The 18798-nt window shown below is 55.6% G+C and overlaps 1 protein-coding gene across 1 annotated transcript in view; it reads left to right on the top strand.

Moving 5' to 3' along the window:
• Positions 1-18798, top strand: part of hspg2 (heparan sulfate proteoglycan 2) — a 55670-nt gene that overhangs the window by 6322 nt on the left and 30550 nt on the right. The window contains 16 exon segments of the mRNA XM_057040323.1: positions 6984-7110; positions 7474-7533; positions 13678-13787; positions 13888-13946; positions 14399-14571; positions 15354-15479; positions 16707-16892; positions 16895-16909; positions 16995-17015; positions 17018-17113; positions 17225-17284; positions 17287-17355; positions 17452-17596; positions 17735-17892; positions 17962-18102; positions 18187-18350. Coding sequence (XP_056896303.1) covers positions 6984-7110; positions 7474-7533; positions 13678-13787; positions 13888-13946; positions 14399-14571; positions 15354-15479; positions 16707-16892; positions 16895-16909; positions 16995-17015; positions 17018-17113; positions 17225-17284; positions 17287-17355; positions 17452-17596; positions 17735-17892; positions 17962-18102; positions 18187-18350 — 1710 coding nt within the window.

Below are 18798 nucleotides of genomic sequence, written 5' to 3'. Positions count from 1 at the left end.
CTGCGTTCACCAGCGTATCTGCTGTCTGTTGCTCCGAGACGTCTGTGGTTCTGGAGAGGAGCCAGCGTCCCTTTAGGACCGCCTGTCCCGGTACAACCAGGTTCCACTGCGTGTGGAAACGTGTTGTTGTTGTTGTTGTTGTTGTTGTTGTTGTCCCTGATCCCTCCTGATCCTCCAGCGTCGGAGCGCCGCTCCTCCTCCGCCGCCTCCTTTCAGCTAATTTGAGTCGAGGAATTAAAGCTGTGGAAGGAAAAGGCGGAGCCAATCAAAACGGAGGCTTTTTCACGCCGATACAGCGGCACCTGATCCCCGCTCACGCCGCGGAACCCGATAATTGGACGAAGAATGTTCCCGTTTCGCTGCTTCAGCTCTTCCTAAAGCAGCAAAGCTGAGCGGCTCTGGAGGGCGGAGATTTGCCCGGATCCTCCGACGGGGGGAATAAACGACTTCCGTCTCCGAAGCCGGGAGACGGCCTGCAGGAAAGTCCCTCGTTAGCCGGACGGCGCGCAGCCGGATTAGCTTCCGACCATTCATGTCTGTTTTTGGTCATTAAAAAGTGTCGGGTCAGAAGTGCTGAATCACTCCAGCGAGGAACGAAAAAATAAACAGATTCGTGCTATCTCCCGGAGACACGAGCGCGGGCGCCAGAGGGGGCGGAGCAACAGTTGGCCAGTGTGTGCATGTGAGTGTGTGTGTGCGTGTGCGTGTGTGTGTGTGTGTGTGAGTGTGTGTGTGTGTGCATGTGTGTGAGTGTGTGTGTGCGTGTGTGTGTGTGTGTGTGTGTGCGTGTGTGTGTGTGTGTGTGTGTGTGCATGTGTGTGTGTGTGTGTGAGTGTGTGAGTGTATGTGTGAGTGTATGTGTGTGTGTGAGTGTGTGTGTGTGTGTGTGTGTGTGTGTGTGGCTGCAGTGGGCGTCTCGCATACAAAGACATCTTTGAAAAAGCTGCATAAATTCCCTTTAAAGAGCTCCGATAACGAGCTGCTGATGTCATCGGCCCGGTCATAAACCCCCAGAGGTCAAAGTTCAGCAACAGTGAAACATTGTAGCAAATCTGACATTAATGCACCTTTTATGCTGAAATATGAGCAGAACTATTCTACCCTCTTAAGGTAAATAAGATCCATAAATTTAATATATTTAATCAATAATTGATTGATTAAGATCATCAATTCTTCTGGAATCAATAACTGTTATCAGTGTTTTAATCCCGGCTCAGACGACCGTGTTCCACCTGATTAATTAAACCATGAATCTGGACGACACCTTCGATCATCTGATCTAGGGATTAGAACCCATAATCTCGGAGCGCATCCCAACATTCCGGAGGCTGGGCGGTGCCCTGTCTCCCGGCTGGACTTTGCTCCCAGTCTAATCCCAGTGCTGCCCCGGCTGGAGGCGGAGCTCCAACACCTGCAGCCGGCGTTATCTGCCTCTGGAATTCAACCTCCGTCCTCCCGCGGCGCTCCGGGTCGGATAGGTCTCGGCGTGAGCGACGTGACCCTTGACCCCTGATGCTGAGCAGGCGGAGCGTCGCTTCGCTCTCGCAGATGTTTTCCTGTCCGCGCTTCCTCCACGATAAACCGGCGTTCCACCACTGAAATGGGGAACATTCCGTATCCATCCCAAATCTCGGATCAGGCGTCTCAAACGAGCACAGACAGGAAACGAGCTGGAGGAGGAAGCGGCAGCTGCATGAACGTGAGAACTGGAACAGCTGAGGTCGCTCATTACCCATAATCCCTCATCGCTGATGACAGTGAACGCGGATCTGCCTGAGAACTTCCCAGGACCGTTTTCTCTGCAGATCCGAGTGCAGGTGAATCACACGGGGAATTTGAGCTTTCCCAGGCAAAGCAGCTGGTTGAGATGATCTCCATTAAACCTGAGCTCCAGATGTGCGTCGCTGACCTCAGGGTTGGCCACTAGGGGGCGCATCTTTGATCAGACTGGAGATTTTGTCGCGTTTGTTGAGTGGTTGTGTTGTCGTGGTGCACCTGATCCGCCAGGTCCACTCGTCGCTTGTGGACATTCGCTCACATCGTGTTTGCATGAACAGCTGTTGGGTGATTTCCAGGGGGGGGGTGAAGGTGGGGGCTGTTGGGAGCCGAGGAACGCCGTGAGATCTTCCTGTTTGTGTCTTTGATGCTCTTCTTCTGAGACAATATTTCCCTTCACAAGTGCCATTTTCAGTCTCGGCAGAGGTGAAAGTTGTGGGAACTTTTAAGACTTTGATGCTTTGATGTGCAGATGGCGCCCAGCACGGCGTTCTGCTGAGCTACCAGCAGGTTTCAGGAGCTCAGAGTTCATCTGAGGTCGCGGAACCAAGATGCGATAGAACTCTCCCGTGTTGGACCTGCTGTGCGTTCCCAAAGCAAAGCCCACTTAGCTAGGATGAGACGTGGATTTACCAACACGGTTCCTCTGTGGGGGGTTCTTATCCCGACTCAGGAGCAGCAGGGATGGAACAGGCCAGGTGGCCGGGTGCCGACGGATCCGGTGGTGCCGACGGATCCGGTGGTGCCGACGGATCCTGTGGTCCCGACGCAGTGGGAGAGGAAGTTTGGTTCTGCCCTCGGCGTGGAGGCGTCTTCGGTGCTCCACCATCACTTTTAACTGCTAAAAATAACCGCGGCGGCGCTGCTGCCCCCCCCCCAGTCTCCGGACCCTGGTCCAGGCCCCCCCCAGCTGTCGTCTGGGGAACTGGATCCCCCCCAGCACAGGTCGCTCCCTCGGGAATGCTGCCGGAAACGCTCGTCTTATTTATAGAAGCCGTGAAAGACGGAGTGTGTTTACATTTGAGGGTCGTGCGGATCAGGTGAGCGCGCTCACGCCTGACGCGCCACCGCCTGCGGCCCGGGTTCTGGCTCCGCCCGGCTCCTTCCGCTCCAGCCAAACCTTTTATTGGGATGTTTCTCTCCACATTGGGAGCAGCTGCCGACCCCCCAGCCTGTTAAACTCGCCACAAACGACGGCGTCCTGTTAAAGTTAACCTGGTTAGCTCCCCCCTAACGAGCTGTTTTCAGGCACCCCGTTCACCTGTGCAGCCGTCTGTGGCGTCTGTGCCTTTCATCACACCGAGGCCACAGACGTAGGTGGTCCGGGGGGGCTGGGTCCCACCGGGGGCCCTGCTGGGGCGATAATTGAAAAGACGGCGCTAGCGAGGGTGTCAGATGGGCCTTCACGCTCAGGGACGGTGGCCTGGAATGTGTTCACGCTCTATTATCCCCCCCTGGATGGAAAAGGAATCTGGCCGTAGCCTTAAAAAACCGGCTGCCTACGTGGCTGAACCCCCCCCCGATGTGGCGTTGAGCCGTCTCTGCTCCGCCTGCGTGGTAAACGTTGTCGTCGCCAAGCTCCGGATTCATCTCGAAGCCCCCCCCCACCGACATGGATGAAAACCTTCCCCATTTTCCGTGCCTCTGCATCCTTTCTCTCCATGTTGCCACAAGTCCGCGCTCATTTAGACACGCCCCCTTAAATAGGGAGCGCAGGTACGAAGCAGGTGAGGCCCTGCGGTCGCTGCAGGCTCCGTTTCTCCTTCTTCTAACCACAGAAAAGCTGTTTGGACGTCCAATCAGACGCCGGAGCGTCTCGCAGCTCTGAGCTGAATGTGTCTCATCATGTCAGGGCGGGATGAAGGCTGGGATTTATGATATCTGCCTCTTTTATTCTTTATTGGCTGCATTTGAAGATAAAGATCATGTACATAATTAAAGACTGAGCAAATCCGTTTGAACATAAATCTCTATGGCAACCATGTATGTATGTAGCAACATGCTAATCGTTGAGCTAATGTGGTTGTTTTAGTCCAGATCCCCCCGCTGGGAACTGGTGTAACGTTTGTGTGTCCAGATGAAGGCCAGACCTTCAGAACTGTTGTTCTGGAGGGGGAATGAATGACCCGGGGGGGGGGGGGGGGGGATCTGTGCAGGCACTCCAAACATTTGCTCAGAACTCCCCCCCACGCCGACAGGGACCCCCACCTTTTGTCTCAGAGAGCCTCCAACTTGTCTGAACATCTTTGGAGGATGATCTGAGAGCGAGTGTTGGGCTGTTGAATGAAGAGCCTCCTTCCACTTCCTCAGTCTGGATTAAGGCCTCCTGGGCTGTCAAAGGCCTTCAGAGCTGGGGGCCCTCACTCGTCGGGCCCTTTATGCTGCAGGGCCCCCCAGGAGAGCTTCAGCCACAAACGCAGAGGTCCTTCAGTTCACACGCCTCCAGAAACACGTCGGAAGCTTCACACACAGAGGTCCTGTTTCAGCTCGTTACCCTAACCCTAACCCAACAACCATCGACCCAAACTCACCTCCGGGATTCCTCCCCTCGCCGTGGCGCCCAACATCTTGATCTAGATTCCGTTCTTCCACGACGTCTCTGTGGAATTAAACTGGTTAAAGTCGAAATAACCCCGGTCTGCCTTTAATTAGGCGCCGCTGGTATTTATGCCTCATCTTGAGCTGCATCTGTGGGCACCAATCATTTATTTAGACATTATCAAGGTTCAGAAACGGATCTGATGAAACATCAGCTGATAACAGCGGGTCAGCAGGTCCAGTTCCTGCCGGTGCCTGGCGCTGGATGTTAGGCTCCGCCTCTTCAGCTTTTCCAACCTACGGAGAAGTGTCACACTTCCATCAGTTCACATTCCGTTCCTGCTTCAGGCTCCAGCAGATGTTTGTTGCTGGTTCACAGGGAGCGAAGGAGACCTTGAAGGTGGAGGACTCGGAATTCTCCTGGAGGATTTTCCCCCAGCTCCCGTTCGGCCCAGCTCAGTAACATCATCTTCATCGGTCAATCATATCTGCTCCCTGGTCATGACCCAGCAGCACTGATCGTTGGTTATTGATGGATTTGGGTCGCCGGCCGGTCCAGCTTGGTACGAGGTTCCCACGGCTCGGTTGGTTCTGCAGCTGCACCAGCAGCTTTGTTTTGTCAGGGGGCGAAGTTAGACCCCTGAGGAGTTCCTCGGACACTCAGGGATGGAACCGGGGGGGGGCAGAACAGCTGTTTGGGTCACGTGGTTCTGCTGATTTCTCTGTTATTAGGCAGGAGGTTCCCTCACATCTCCCAAATCCCATAACGAGGCGTCGTCATCTGACTGGTGTTTCCACGTGTCTCCTCCCTGAAGCGCTGCCAGCAGCTAGCTCAGAACCACCATCGGGTACTGGAGCTGGTGCAGCTGGTCCGATCACTGATGCTGCTCCCGTATGTCAGCCGCACCAGTGGAACCGTTCGATCCACCATCACATCGGCTGCGGGGTCAGCGTGTTTTCCCAGAGCTCCGGCAGCTTTCCGGCATTGTGAGCAGACCCGTTCATAAGTAAACAGCAGAATTCCTCTGGGCTGGAATGCGAACGCTCGTCTGTGGGTCAGACGCGAGTTCGTGCTCGTACACATCCGTGGCATCGTCTCTCAAGGCCACATGTGCTGCGGCATCAGCCTGCTGCGGTGCTGCTTTCCTCTGGGGGGGGGGGGGGGGGGCGGAGCCTAAAGAGTTCCAGCGGCGGTCAAGAGCCTCATCTTCAGGGAGAGACAACACGTCTCCTCCGGCCAAGCAAAGGTCGGAGAATGTCGCAGCACAGTGAGAAGGAAAAGTCAAATGTGCCTCAAACACGATAAGTAGCTTAACGCTCCGTCTCTAAGGCCGGGGGGGGGGGGGGGGGGGGGGGGCCTGTCCCTCAAAGGTGTCTCAGTCAGATGGCGTCCAGATTGTCCACACGATCCCAAGAGAGTGGGAAGCAGGAGATGATCGCACCAACGGTTGGCTGACAAGAATGTGGCGAGTCAGCAGTTTGCTTTTGCGAATGAGCGGCGATTGTTGTTATAAGGGTGTTCGGTCGGGGGAAAGAGGATTTGGAGGAGAGATCAAGTTATTTACTCGCTGGAAGCATTTAAATGGGAAACCCACCGTGACTGAGTTGGGTGGAAATCCGAACTGGCAGGCCCTGCCAGCTGGAAATGCCAGGAATGGCGTCCTGCCACGGTCATATCCAAGCTCCTAGTCTGGCCGGTCTGGATGCTGAGATGGTGAGAAGGGAGATGATCAGCCCGGAGCGCCACGCTCCATCAGATCACGATGAGATCAACTACAAGTTTGGTGTCACTCTTCCAGCTGCTTCTGGACGTTCACGAGTGGTTCCCAGATAATCCCATGAAAAATGAGCTGGAATGAGTCTTCTGGTTCCTCTGCAGCGTCTTCACAGCTGGAGGGGTCCGGAGGGAAACGTCCAGGAGCCGTTAGGGAGCGGCGGTCAACTCGTGTGGACAGCCTTAGCGTGCTAACGTGCTAAAGTGAAACTCTATTTTGAGCGTAAACGGAAGTTTACAGTTGCTGTGATGGTGCAGATTCGAAATCTCCCTGAAAATTCCAGTTTCTGTGTGAGTTGTGGCTGATTTGTATCCTACGGAGGCAGTTTTCCAGTTTCACTCCCAGGCTTCAGTTACACACCTGCCTTTGTTCCATTCATGTAAAGAGAAGAACGACTCGACCATCGCAGCTTCTGACGCCTTCCCTGGGGTGCTGCGAGTGACATAATGTTTCCGTGATCGTCTCCTTAATTCCAGGGAAGAGCGCCGCTGGAGGAGGATTGCTGTGTTTGTTACGAGCAGACAGGACAGAGTTAAAAACATGTTGGACAGATTTGTGTTGGTCTGCTCCGGCTATCAGAGCTTTGTGTGTATGATTGCTTCTGATTAAAGGTGTGTGTGTGTGTGTGTGTGTGTGTGTGTGTGTGTGTGTGTTGTGTGTGTCTGTGTGTGTGTGAACATCTGTTGTCATTCTTCTCCATGAAAATGTGAAATACAGCAACTATCCATGTGGTATTTCTGCCATGGCCGTAGTTCGCATGTGTAGCCTTGAAAAAGCCTCTGACATAACGCATCGCAAGCCCCCCCCCACCCTTTTGCCCCCCCCAGGTCCATGCTTGGTGCTGGGTGCAGCCTTTGGTTCAGACTTCAACCCCTATAAATCTCTGTGCTGCAGGTGACGCAGGCCTCCAAGGTGTGGGGGGAGGTCCCTCTGCCAGAGGACCTGGAGACGGACCATGTGAAGGCGTCTCAGGCGTTACTGGACGATGATGAGGACTTCGCTGCCGATGAAGCCTCGGGAGGTGGGTTCAGTGTTGGGGGGGGGGACACAGCAACAGCTGTCCTTAATTCTGGACAAATGGTTTTCATTTCTCAGATTTGGAACCCTCCCAAAAACCATAAGCACCAAAAAAAACTGTATGTTCTGAAGTTCTCACTCACAACTCCAGTGGTTCCAAACTTAAATATTTAAATAGAAAAACATTAGCTCACACGTTAGCTAATGTTCTAAAGGCCAGAAAGGTGGAACGTTTTTGACCTTTTACTGTCTATCATAAAAGAATGTGACAACTCGCTCTGACCTGTTATGTCCAGAAATGTAAGCGCTCTTTTGTTTCCGACCCTGAAGTTCCACGTCGACCTGACCTCCGTTCTTGTGTCCACAGACCTGCCCAGTGGAGAAGATGGTGGCAGCACGCCGTGGCCCCCCACCTCTGACAGCACGAGTAAGTCACCTGGGAAAGTCCTGCAGACCTGAGACAAATCGGTGTTTGTGTCGCTCAATCCTGCCGGCCCGGACGTGTGTGTGTGTGTGTGTGTGGTGTGTGTGTGTGTGTAAGAGAGACGGATGACGCCGTGTGTCTGGTCACTGCGCAGCCGCTCCGGCTTCGTCTCCGGGACGTCTCTCGTCCTCCTCGTCTTCTGTCTTGCTCAGCGGCAGCAGACGTGTCAGCGGCGACGTGCACGTGAGAGCGATGGACGATAAAAGCTGCAGCAGAGCCTCTCTGTCCTCCGCTCCGTTCCGTAAAACACGCGTTTGTGCCCGTTATTCCCAGTAAAACAGATGATTCTTGAAAATGCAGACGTCCCCACACATCACATCTGACGGGGGGGGGGGGGGGGGGGGGGGGGGGGGGGGGGTCTGGGTCCTGTTATGACCCTCAGAGGCCACCGTCCAAAACCCTGGGATGATGACTGATGTCACCTGACTGTCACAGGAAGCAGGGCTGAAATGGAGCGCTGTGAATCATGGGATGTTTCAGATACGCAGGGTTGCTCTGCAGACTCGACCCCCCCACCGACACAGACTCGACCCCCCCACTGACACCACAGAACCCCTTCACCCTCCCAGACGCACAGAGGAGGGGGCGCCTGTCGCCCCTCGAGGCAGCGTGTGGTATTACACCAGAACACTGCTGCGGTTAGTTCACTGACCTCCGGGAGAGTCGTACATCAGGGCGCCTCTCCGCTGTGATTGTGGCAGAAATATTGTTGCTCCGCTGACGTGCGACACGCTTTGTGTGGGTCGGTGCCCGACAGCCGGGGGAAGGAAATTGGGTTTCCTGTGTTGAATGCAGAATCCTTCACTCGTGTCTCTGTCCAGACTGGTCACCCAAACGTCTCTCTTCCTGCCCCCCCCCCCCCCCGGCGCAGGTTACGCCGTTGCCCCGCGATGCCTCATATCCTGTTGTACCACAGTTGGCCGGTGGTTAAAGAATTCCCATTTCCTGATGTCTCAAGCCGCTGGCCCCCCTGCTGTGAGAGACATCTGGAGTTCAAACCCTCACTGAGACCAGGCTATTTTAAACCTTTTGTCCATTGTCCTCCTGCTCCTCATCGGCGTCTCTGACGTCCCTGGAGACACGAGAGTTGTGTCCTATGTCCTCCCGACCTCTCGTCTGCTCTCACATCACAGACAATCTCATCTCATCTGGGAGATCTTATCGTTATCCCATTCTGGACATTTCCAGGCCCCTCGGGACATCGTCCACTTCGGAAGCAACAGAAACTAAATGTCCCCTCATTTCCAGAGGCTCTGCTGGGTCAAACGCTGGGAATTAGGATCGATAGTTGCGTAATCTGCAGCCACTGAGAGGAGCCGAGCCGCCTGATTGGAGCAGGAATCTGGAGGAATCCGGAGGAATCCGGAGGCTCGTCCCGTTACTGGTGATAAAAAGCCGATTTCTCTTTATTGGTCGCAATCACAGGCGGGACTAATTGGCCCCGGAGGACGCTGGAGAAAACGAAGCTGCACAGAAGCGACTTCACGGAGCTGAAGCACAACTCGTTTGGCCAAATTCCCACGTAGATACTTTGGGATGATCTCTTCCAGGTGTGGAGCGGTGACGTGAGCACAGCTGGAAAACGCTGACCAGGCTGGAAAAGCTGCGGCTCCTTGAGCCTCGTTAGCGGGTCGCCCGTCATCTTCGATGACGATGGCGTTGGAGGGTCTGAACCCTGGATGTGGTGCCCAGTGCATCAGGGCTCTGCCCCCCTCAGCCGGCGTGAGGAAACATCTGCCCTCGCCCCCCCCCATCAGGTTCCTGCCTTTTCGGAGCGTCAGAGCCTGGGACGGCTCCACGGGACCATGACAGCCAGCAGCTGCAGTTATTTTTGGTGACATATTTTTGTTGTTGCTCTGCTAGAGGCCCTGAAGGTGTCACATGCTGGTCCCAGTGCCCCCCCCACTCCCAGTGCCCCCCCCCCAGATTCTAATCAGATGGATTATTACCTTCTGCAGACCAAACCCAGCCGTGCATGTTTGTTTGTGGCCGCTGATTAAAGCCTCCGTCCCCCGACAGTTAATTGCCAGCGTGACTGCAGCCTCGGCTCAGGAGCGGCTTTGTTCTTCAGACTTATCGAGGCTCCGAGACCCCCATCATGTTGTAGCAACAGTAAACCCGTCGCCATGGAGACCTGGCTGGTGTCCAGGAGCCGAGGGGAGCGGGATGAGGCAGTTTCCATTTGTGATGGGGGACGCGGAGAACGACCTGCGTCCTCTTTGATGGCGCCGTTCAAGGCCAAAGTTAGAGCGTCTCCTCTGACTCCGCCCACTTGGACTTGGTTCTGTGTTTAGTTCCTGGTTTCCGGTCGTGGCTCCGATGCTTTTGGACGGTTGTTTCTCCTGTTTTGCCGACGTCATCAGTGGTGACGGCGGATCTGTACATTAAAGAGAGTAAATAACGACGCTCTTATCTGCATCTGCATCCTTTGAACTGGCAGATATTTGATTAGCCTTAATTAGCTGGAGTCAGCGTTGTCGGGGGAGGGGCCCTCAGATGTTTGGGTGGGTGTGGCCTGTTTCCTCTCCGCTCTTTTTCCTGGCCGGACTTTGGGGACTTGGATCTGTTTCCGCCCACTGAGCAGAACTGATTTTCCTAACCTGGTTTACCTGCTGCCCACCTGAGCGCAGCAGCAGGTTATATGGTCCGGTCCCAGATCCAGAACGGTCCGGTCCCAGACCCAGAACGGTCCGGTCCGCTCCCATTTTCCGCTCTCCCACAACAGTGGCTCATCAGAAGAACAGCTGGAGTGAGCAGGAGCGGCTGTTTGCTGCTGTGTGTGAAAGTTGATGAACTCTGGGCTCGGAACCCGTGTCGGACCACGGCTCAAGGATCCCAGAGATCCTCCCGATCCTCCCTCCGGTTCTGGTGGAACAACAGAAGCCTTCACGCTTGACATTTGGGAGCAGTTGCAGCAGTGAGTCACCGCAGAAGGAAAGCGGCTCCCTCGTCCGTGCCAGGACAGCAAAGTTCTGGTTAAAAGTGGTTCGGATGCTGCTCGGTTCTTTCCATTTGGAAGGGAAAACAGGAAGCAGCTCCTCCCTGCGGTGCCGCAGAGCCCAGGCGGGATGAAGTGTGTTTTTGGTGTGCAGGACGTCCCCTTTGTTCCACACAGCAGAACAGGACGACCTTTTCTCCTCCACGTTGTCATGCGAGCAAACTTCCTTGTATGTTTCCGGGCGGCTGCATCTCGGCCTGGTAATGATTAGTGACACCAATTATTAAACCGGACCCGTTCTGCTCCTGCAGCTCGATGTTAAAGGTGCTTTTTGGATGGATTAGAACTCCCTAAACGTCTCTCTGTTTACTTTCAACACGTCGTTCCTCCTTTCTGCCCGGCTCACTCCAGCCGTCGTCCTGGACGCTGTGTTGCTTTTCTTGTTTGACCTTTGCCCTTTGACCCCTGTTTCTACCCCCTCCACCACGCCTCCTGCCCCTCCTGCCCCTGAAGCTCTCCCGCCCACGCGGCTGACCGCCTGTAGAACCAGAGCCAAAGACCAGTAGAACCAGAGCCAAAGACCAGTAAAACCAGAGCCAAGACCAGTAAAACCAGAGCCAAAGACCAGTAGAACCAGAACCAAAGACCAGTAAAACCAGAGCCAAGACCAGTAGAACCAGAACCAAAGACCAGTAGAACCAGAGCCAAAGACCAGTAAAACCAGAGCCAAAGACCAGTAGAACCAGAACCAAGACCAGTAGAACCAGAACCAAAGACCAGTAGAACCAGAGCCAAAGACCAGTAGAACCAGAGCCAAAGACCAGTAGAACCAGAGCCCCTTGTGGTTGATCACTGAAGGAGACAACAGAATCCTGGGGGAGTGTTGGATCCTGGATTTCTGCCCTCTCTGGTCTCACGTGCACTCCTGTCACCTGCTCCGCTCACTCATGCACTCTCCAAACATTCCGAGGAAGTCTCGCTGAGTCTGTTGCTCTTTTCCCATTTATGTCACAGTGTCGGATACGTGTGGAAAAACATCGTGTTGATGTCACCCTCATATTTCCGCCTCAGGTTCTGTTCGTCCTCGGTGCTGCCAAGTCTCTGGTTTTGGAACGTTGGTTCCCAAGTTTGAACTTGGCGGGATCATCCCAGTGATGCCGCCCAGCGGGTGCAGAACGAGTGTTAAAAACGATATTTTCCTCGTAAACAAAAACGGACGTTGACGCTTTTCTCGGAAGCTTTGGGACAAAAGGGCGGCGAACCCAGAAGTCTTTCCAGAACGTTCCCAACACGGGGATTTGGAGATGGAGATGTTTGGCTGGTCAATGAGGAAGGGGTCAGAGAGTGTGTGTGTGTGTGTGTGTGTGTGTGTGTGTGTGTGTGTGGTGTGTGTGTGTGTGTGTGTGTGAGCTGCTGATGCTATGATAGAAACATTTCGATGCAGTGAGAGAGGAAAAAGGAAAATCCCACAGCTGGGAAAACTGTGGTGTTGAACAGATGGGAACGCCGAGCGTGTGGTTTGGACCCGGTTCCTGCGGATTCTGCCCTCTCTGAAGGGCCGGGCCGGTGCCGGCCCGAGGCTGTGGGCGCTGCCTCTGGGGTCGAAGGTCAAGCCCAGAGCGGCTCGGCTTTAAAGGGCAGCCGGGCTCTTGGCTCAATCCGGCCTTTGTCCCGTGTGGGCCCCCGTGTGCCGGGAAGGGCCGACGCACAAAGCCGCCACAGTCCGGCTGAACGGCTTTAATAGCTGGACGCGTTCGTGTGGTCAATGTGTGGAATGCTGCTTTTCCGTTTTATCCGAGCCATCGTGTCCGACGGTTTCATCAGGCTTGATGTTCGCCACACTCGTTAGCTAGGCAGCGCTCGTTAGCCGGGGCAGCGCTCGTTAGCCGGGGCAGCGCTCGTTAGCCGGGGCAGCGCTCATCAAAGGCTCCCGCCGGCCCGCCGTGGACCCGCTCACAGGAAGTTGCGGCTGCGTGTTGCTGTTGACCCGACGGCGAGGACCCAGTCAAGTGATTAGATTACCCGCGGGTCACCTGAGTTGCTTTGATGCGTACCTTTGATGTTGCCACTCTTCTGCCTCCACATCCAGGCCTGGAAACTGTTGTCAGAGCACAGACTCGGGCGGGTCGGGTCCAGCCGACGCTCGGCGACCCACAGTTCCCCCCTCCTGTTCGCTCTGGCGAACGTCTCCCGTCGGCGTTCAAACAGACGCGTCCACACGTGTCCGTGTTTATTGACGACACGCAGCTCTTTTTAGACCCAGCAGCCTCGTCAGGACCCTGACGAACAGTCCAAATATTGACTTCCTCTTTAACGGGGGTGTGAAAACGTCACGTCTGGCAGACTCGTCCCAGCAGAGTTGGCAGGGCTGTGAGAACCCCCCACACACCCCCCCCCCCCCCCACACACACACACACACACACACACACACCCCCCACACACACACCCCCCCCCCATCCCGAAGGCCAAAAGGCTCACTGAAGATACTCGATCACACCAACAGCGTCTCGCTCTCATCAATAGTTATTAGCTAGTTAGTCGACTAAAACTACAATATTGGAGCCCAAAATGGGACTTGTGGCATCAGCCGACTCTAAAAACAGCTGATCCATAAAAGCTTTGGGGAGTATAAATGGAAGTCGCCATCTGAGGGATTACTCACTGGCGTATTAAAATAAGTGACTTCATGGCAGCTGCTCTGTCACGAGGAGGGTGGAGAAGAGAAGGAAGCGAGGGAGGAAGGAGGCAGGAAAGGATGGGACTGCTCGGGATGGGACGGTTTGGGCCGGGCCCTCGGGACTGGAAGCTGCTCTAGTTTCATATATGGTCCCGAACATGTGAGTCGCGTCTCCTCTGATCTCTGATCAGGATGTCAGGGATGAAAATCTTGATTATTTGGTGGGATTCAGCACTTCCTGTCAGGCTGCTGCTGCTTCCTGTCAGGCTGCTGCTGCTTCCTGTCAGGCTGCTGCTGCTTCCTGAGATGCTCTTATTCTAAACTGGAGGATTTTAAAGCTGCTCTTGTTGCTGGGTTCTTCTCTCCGGACTCTTCTCCGAGGCCTCCTGGGGGCCGCGCCTCCCAAACCAACTTCACAGCTTGAGCTGGAGATGGAAGCGATGGTTTAGCTGACAGCGTTCTGTGTTTCCAGTTTATTACAGAGCTCTTGTCAACTTCACGGACTCGCTGGTGTTCGGGCCCGAGCTGGAGGACATCTACTCTGTGGCCTTCAGTGAGGTCTCTGAGGCCGTGGTTGACACGGTGGGTCTCGTTCTTGAAGGATCAACACACCTGGTTACTGGGCCAGAATAAAGCCCGGGGCTGCTTATTTCTGTCTTACTGTGTCATGTTTCCCCCACAGCTCGAGTCAGAGTACAACAGGATTCCAGGGACCCAGACCGTCAACGTGGTCATCATTAAGTAAGAAGACGAATCCTGTAAATCGCACTTCGTCTCACCCTGCAGCTGCCGCCTTCAGGTGTTCGAGAAGTTCCCTAGAGAAGGTCCAGGGACTGTTAAAGGTTCCTGACCGCACTGTTAAAGGTTCCTGACCGCACTGTTAAAGGTTCCTGACTGCACTGTTAAAGGTTCCTGACTTTAACAGTGGGCAAAACTTGAGTGGAAGAGTGAAAGGGAGGGATTCGACCTAAGATTCAAGCTCCAAATAAAAAACCTGATTTTAAAAGCAAATTCCTGACAGTAAAATCAACATTTTTAAAAAGAAAATCGACAGTTTTAAACTTTTTGCGTTGAAGAGTATTCACTGTTATAAAATTCGATCGCTCTAAAGATGCAGATTTGTTTCCACCTGTGTGTTTGCCTTTGACACGGTGACCTCTGACCTTTCGGACCTCTGACCCGACTCTTTGCAGAAAGTTGGTCCGCGAGGACGGCGTGGACGTGTTTGTGGAGCTGGACGTGGGTTCCCACTCCAACAACGATGACGAGCAGATCCGCAGCGTGCTGTACGGCGTGGTGAAGGAGGGCGCCATCGCCTCCTACGTCACCTCGGTGCAGGGCTTCCAGTTCAGGCGGCTCGGCGAAGGTAAGACGACGCTCGAGGGCGCGGAGACGACACGACCGCTGTTGTGAGTCCGTGCAGCGCACCGGCGGCAGGTGTGGGGTGCACCTGTGCGGGGGCGTGTCCTTAACGGTTCCCTCTGGTTTCTAGTGGAACCTCTGCCTCCCGGGGAGCCAATAGCGGCGCCAGGTGGTACTGCCCGCATGAGCCGACCGTGGCGCAGACGAGTGTAGTGCCTTTAGAAAGAACAGCCCGATGACCTCATTCTCATGTGGTCTCAAGGATGTTTTACATGAAGGCACCAGTGTTCCGAGTGTTCCGAGTGTTCCGAGTGTTCCGAGTGCAGCCCCCGTGGAACCCTGCATGGCATGACTTTGATCCAACGCTGCTGCTTCACACGCGACCTCATCGGGCTCCCAGGCATGGTGGGGGGGGGGGTGAGGCGTAACCATGGTTTCATCAGACCAACACCTGCATCGGTGTGTTCTCCGGGGGGTGAGGGGGGGTGAGGGAGTGTTGACCAGCTCCCCCCCCCCCTCCCACAGTGGTGAGAGCTCGACTGCTCCTCCTGGTTTTGGAGTGGTTACACCTAAATAAACGTGTGATGTCAGGTGACGGTCTGTCCGCGTTAGAGTCACTCGTGTTTGAGGAGGGAAACTCCAAAGGAACGTTCCGGTTCTGGAACGTCGGGGTTTCTCTCCATCCTCCCGAGGGCCGGTGCGTCCGGGAGGCTGCAGATCCCCCCCCGACCTGGTTGACGTGTCTGGTTGGTGAGCGTCTGACGCGTGGCCGCTCCTCTCCCTCAGTCAGGCCCATGATCCGAGCCTGCATGGCGGATGAGCACAGGTGTGGGGACGGAACCTGCATCCTGATGGAATACCTGTGTGACAACAGGCCCGACTGCAGAGACATGAGTGATGAGGCCAACTGTGGTGAGTTCTCGCTTCACCTCCTAACACGCTTGCAGCTGCGACGCGCTCGTGCAAACCAAATCAAATCAATCAATCAAATCAAATCAAATCAATCAAATCAAATCAAATCAAATCAAATCAAATCAATCTTTATTTATACAGCGTCTTATACAATCAAAAAGAAACCTTGAGCAGGACAGGCTCATGTAGGGGGACCCTCCTGCTGATGGGGGGGGGTGGAGGTTAGAGAGAGAGGAGAGGAGAGGAGAGGAGAGGAGAGGGAGGAGAGGAGAGGAGGAGGAGAGGAGGGGAGAGGAGAGGGAGGGGAGGGAGACCGAGGAGAGGAGAGGAGAGGAGAGGGAGGGGAGAGGAGAAGAGAGGAGAGGAGAGGAAGGAGGAGAGGAGAGGAGGAGAGGAGAGGAGAGGAGAGGAGAGGAGAGAGAGAAGGAGAGGAGAGGAGAGGAGAAAGAGAGGAGAGGAGAGGAGGGGGAGGAGGAGAGGAGAGGAGAGGAGAGGAGAGGAGAGGAGAGGAGAGGAGAGGAGAGGAGGGAAGGGGGAGAGAGAGAGGGGAGGGGAGGAGAGGAGAGGAGAGGAGAGGAGAGGGGAGGGGAGGGGAGGAGAAGAGGAGAGGAAGAGGGGGGAGAAGGGGAGGGGAGGGGAGGAGAGAGAGGAGAGGAGAGGAGAGGAGAGGAGAGGAGGGAGAGGGGAGGAGAGAGGAGAGGAGAGGGAGGGGAGAGGAGAGGGAGGAGGAGAGGAGAGGAGAGGGAGGAGGAGGAGAGAGAGGAGAGGAGAGGGAGGGAGGAGAGGAGGGAGAGGAGAGGAGAGGAGAGAGAGAGGAGAGGAGAGGGAGGAGAGAGAGAGGAGAGGGAGGAGAGGAGAAGGAGAGGAGAGAGAGGAGGGGGGAGAGGAGAGGAGAGGAGAGGAGAGGGAGGAGAGGAGAGGAGAGGAGGGGAGGAGAGGAGAGGAGAGGGGAGGAAGAAAGAGGAGAGGAGAGGGGAGGAGGGGAGGAGAGGAGAGGAGAGGAGAGGAGAGGGGAGGGGAGGAGAAAGAGGGAGGAGAGGAGAGGAGGAGAGGAGAGGAGAGAGAGGAGAGGAGAGGAGAGGAGAGGGAGGGGAGGGAGGGAGGGGAGGAGAAAGAGGAGAGGAGAAGAGAGGAAACCATGACCCAGTGGGGTGACAGAGGCCTGTCAGGAGATCATATTTCCGGACCTGTGCCACGTGCGCTCACCTTCTCCGACGATTCTTTTAGAACCAAAACCAGGTCCGCTCCGGTCCTCACAACCCTCTCCCACCACCACCACCACCGCCGCCAAGAAGCCCCTGGTGCGCCCCGACCTGGCGGCGCCCTGCAGGGTGGACCAGAGCACCTGCCTGAGCGGGGAGTGCATCCCTCAGGACTACATCTGCGACGGCGAGCGGGACTGCGCCGACGGCAGTGAGAGCTCCGATGCGGTACGAGACGGAGACGTGTGGCCCCCGCCCCCCCGCCCCCCCGCCGGCGACCTGCAGCTGAATTAACCCCGTTCTCCCCCGACAGGCACCCCCTCCCCCTGCGAGCCCACGAGTTCAGGTGCAAGAACGGTCACTGCGCCCTCAAGCTGTGGCGTTGCGACGGAGACAACGACTGCGAGGACAACTCCGATGAAACCGGATGTCGTACGTGTCCCGATAGCGGCCGAGCGACGTCCGCGAGGCTAACGGTCTGTGATGCTAACGCGTGCGCGCTCTGTGTCCCCTGCCTATGTGGGCGCCGTGTTGACCCTCCAGCCACCGGGAAGCCTGGCGACCATTGTGCGCCGGAGCAGTTCGAGTGCACGACCGACCGGACCTGATCCCGGCCAGCTACCAGTGCGACGAGGAGCTGGACTGCCCCGACCACTCCGATGAGTACGGCTGCAGTAAGTCCACGCAGCGTCTCTGCTCTTCGTAGCCGTGACCAGGTCAGACAGAGAGGTCACAAAAGGACCGTTGGATGTTTGTGGTCTTCTCCACAGCCCCTCCCTCTGTGACGAGCACCCCGGAAGAGTCCGTTCAGGCTGCTAGAGGCTCCACAGTGACCTTTACCTGCCAGGCTGTGGGGGTGCCCATGCCCATCATCACCTGGAGGCTCAACTGGGGGCACATTCCTGCCAGCGCAAGGTAGGACCGGAGGCCGACACAAGGAATCGGGAAGACTGAAAATGTTCCGATGAGTTGCCGCCTCTGGGTATTTGTGATGGGTTTATTGGCTTTATTGCTTATAAAGTCGTGATTGGTGCTGCGGTTCTTGGCTCTCAGGATCTCCATGACAAGCAAGGACGGCCGAGGAACCCTGACCATTCGTGACGTGAAGGAGGCGGATCAGGGGGCGTACACCTGCGAGGCCATCAATGCTAAAGGTCTGGTGTTCGGGATCCCAGACGGCGTGTTGACGCTCACTTCCACCTCAAATCCAGGTACCGAGCGTGATGGAGGCTTCGGGAACGTGTGCGGCCAGTTGCTGACCGGCCTCGTGTCTCCTGCAGGGAACTGTCCCGAGGGCCACTTCACGGTGGAGGGCCGCTGCGTCTCCTGCTTCTGTGCTGGAATCACCAAGAACTGCAAAAACACAGGACGCTACCGCAACCACGTCAGCCTCCGATTCACAGCTGAGGACGACTTCAAAGGCACCGAAACCCCCCAGAACGCCGCTGAAAAGAGCCTCAAAGTTCCTGACAGGATCTGAGTCGGTGTCGTCTTTATACTTGCAGGAGTGAACGTCTCCTACCCTTCCAGACCAGGTATTCCTCCTCTGTCCTCCACTCAGCTGCTCATCAACCCCGAAATGGAAGAGTTCCAGCTGGTGGACCTGTCACGCCGTTTCCTGAGCCTGGACTCCTTCTGGACTCTGCCTCGCCAGTTCCTGGGAAACAAGGTCAGACCCTCAACAAACATCTGTTCAACTACATGACACAAAATCTTCATTTCCAAAGGAGCTTTCATACTTTCTGGAGATAAGGGTGGCTAAATAGCTCAGAGCTGAGGGAGGGCAGCGTGTTCCAGATAAGGTTCCGTCTGTGTTCCGTCAGCAGCACCTTGACTGACAGCTCTGCTGAGAACATCCAGTCATGAGCTGGGAAACGTCTCCGCGCCCTTTTTATCGGATGAACGTGCAGCATTTGACATGTCGCGTAGCTGTTGATGGGATGAGGACGGGCTTGTCGTCACCGGATCAACCCGGGCCCAGCGAGGTTCCCCAAGGCTCCGTACTGGGGCCAGTTTTGTTTTTGCTCCTGAATTATCTGCAGCTCCACGTTGACTAGAACGTGCTCCTAACTAGAACGTGCTCCTAAACGGTGGAGGGGGTGACGGTTTGACCGACT

The sequence above is a fragment of the Takifugu flavidus genome, chromosome 8 (assembly GCF_003711565.1).
Source record: "Takifugu flavidus isolate HTHZ2018 chromosome 8, ASM371156v2, whole genome shotgun sequence".
In the NCBI taxonomy this organism is placed as follows: Eukaryota; Metazoa; Chordata; class Actinopteri; order Tetraodontiformes; family Tetraodontidae; genus Takifugu; species Takifugu flavidus.
This window is presented reverse-complemented; position numbering and strand designations above follow the sequence as displayed.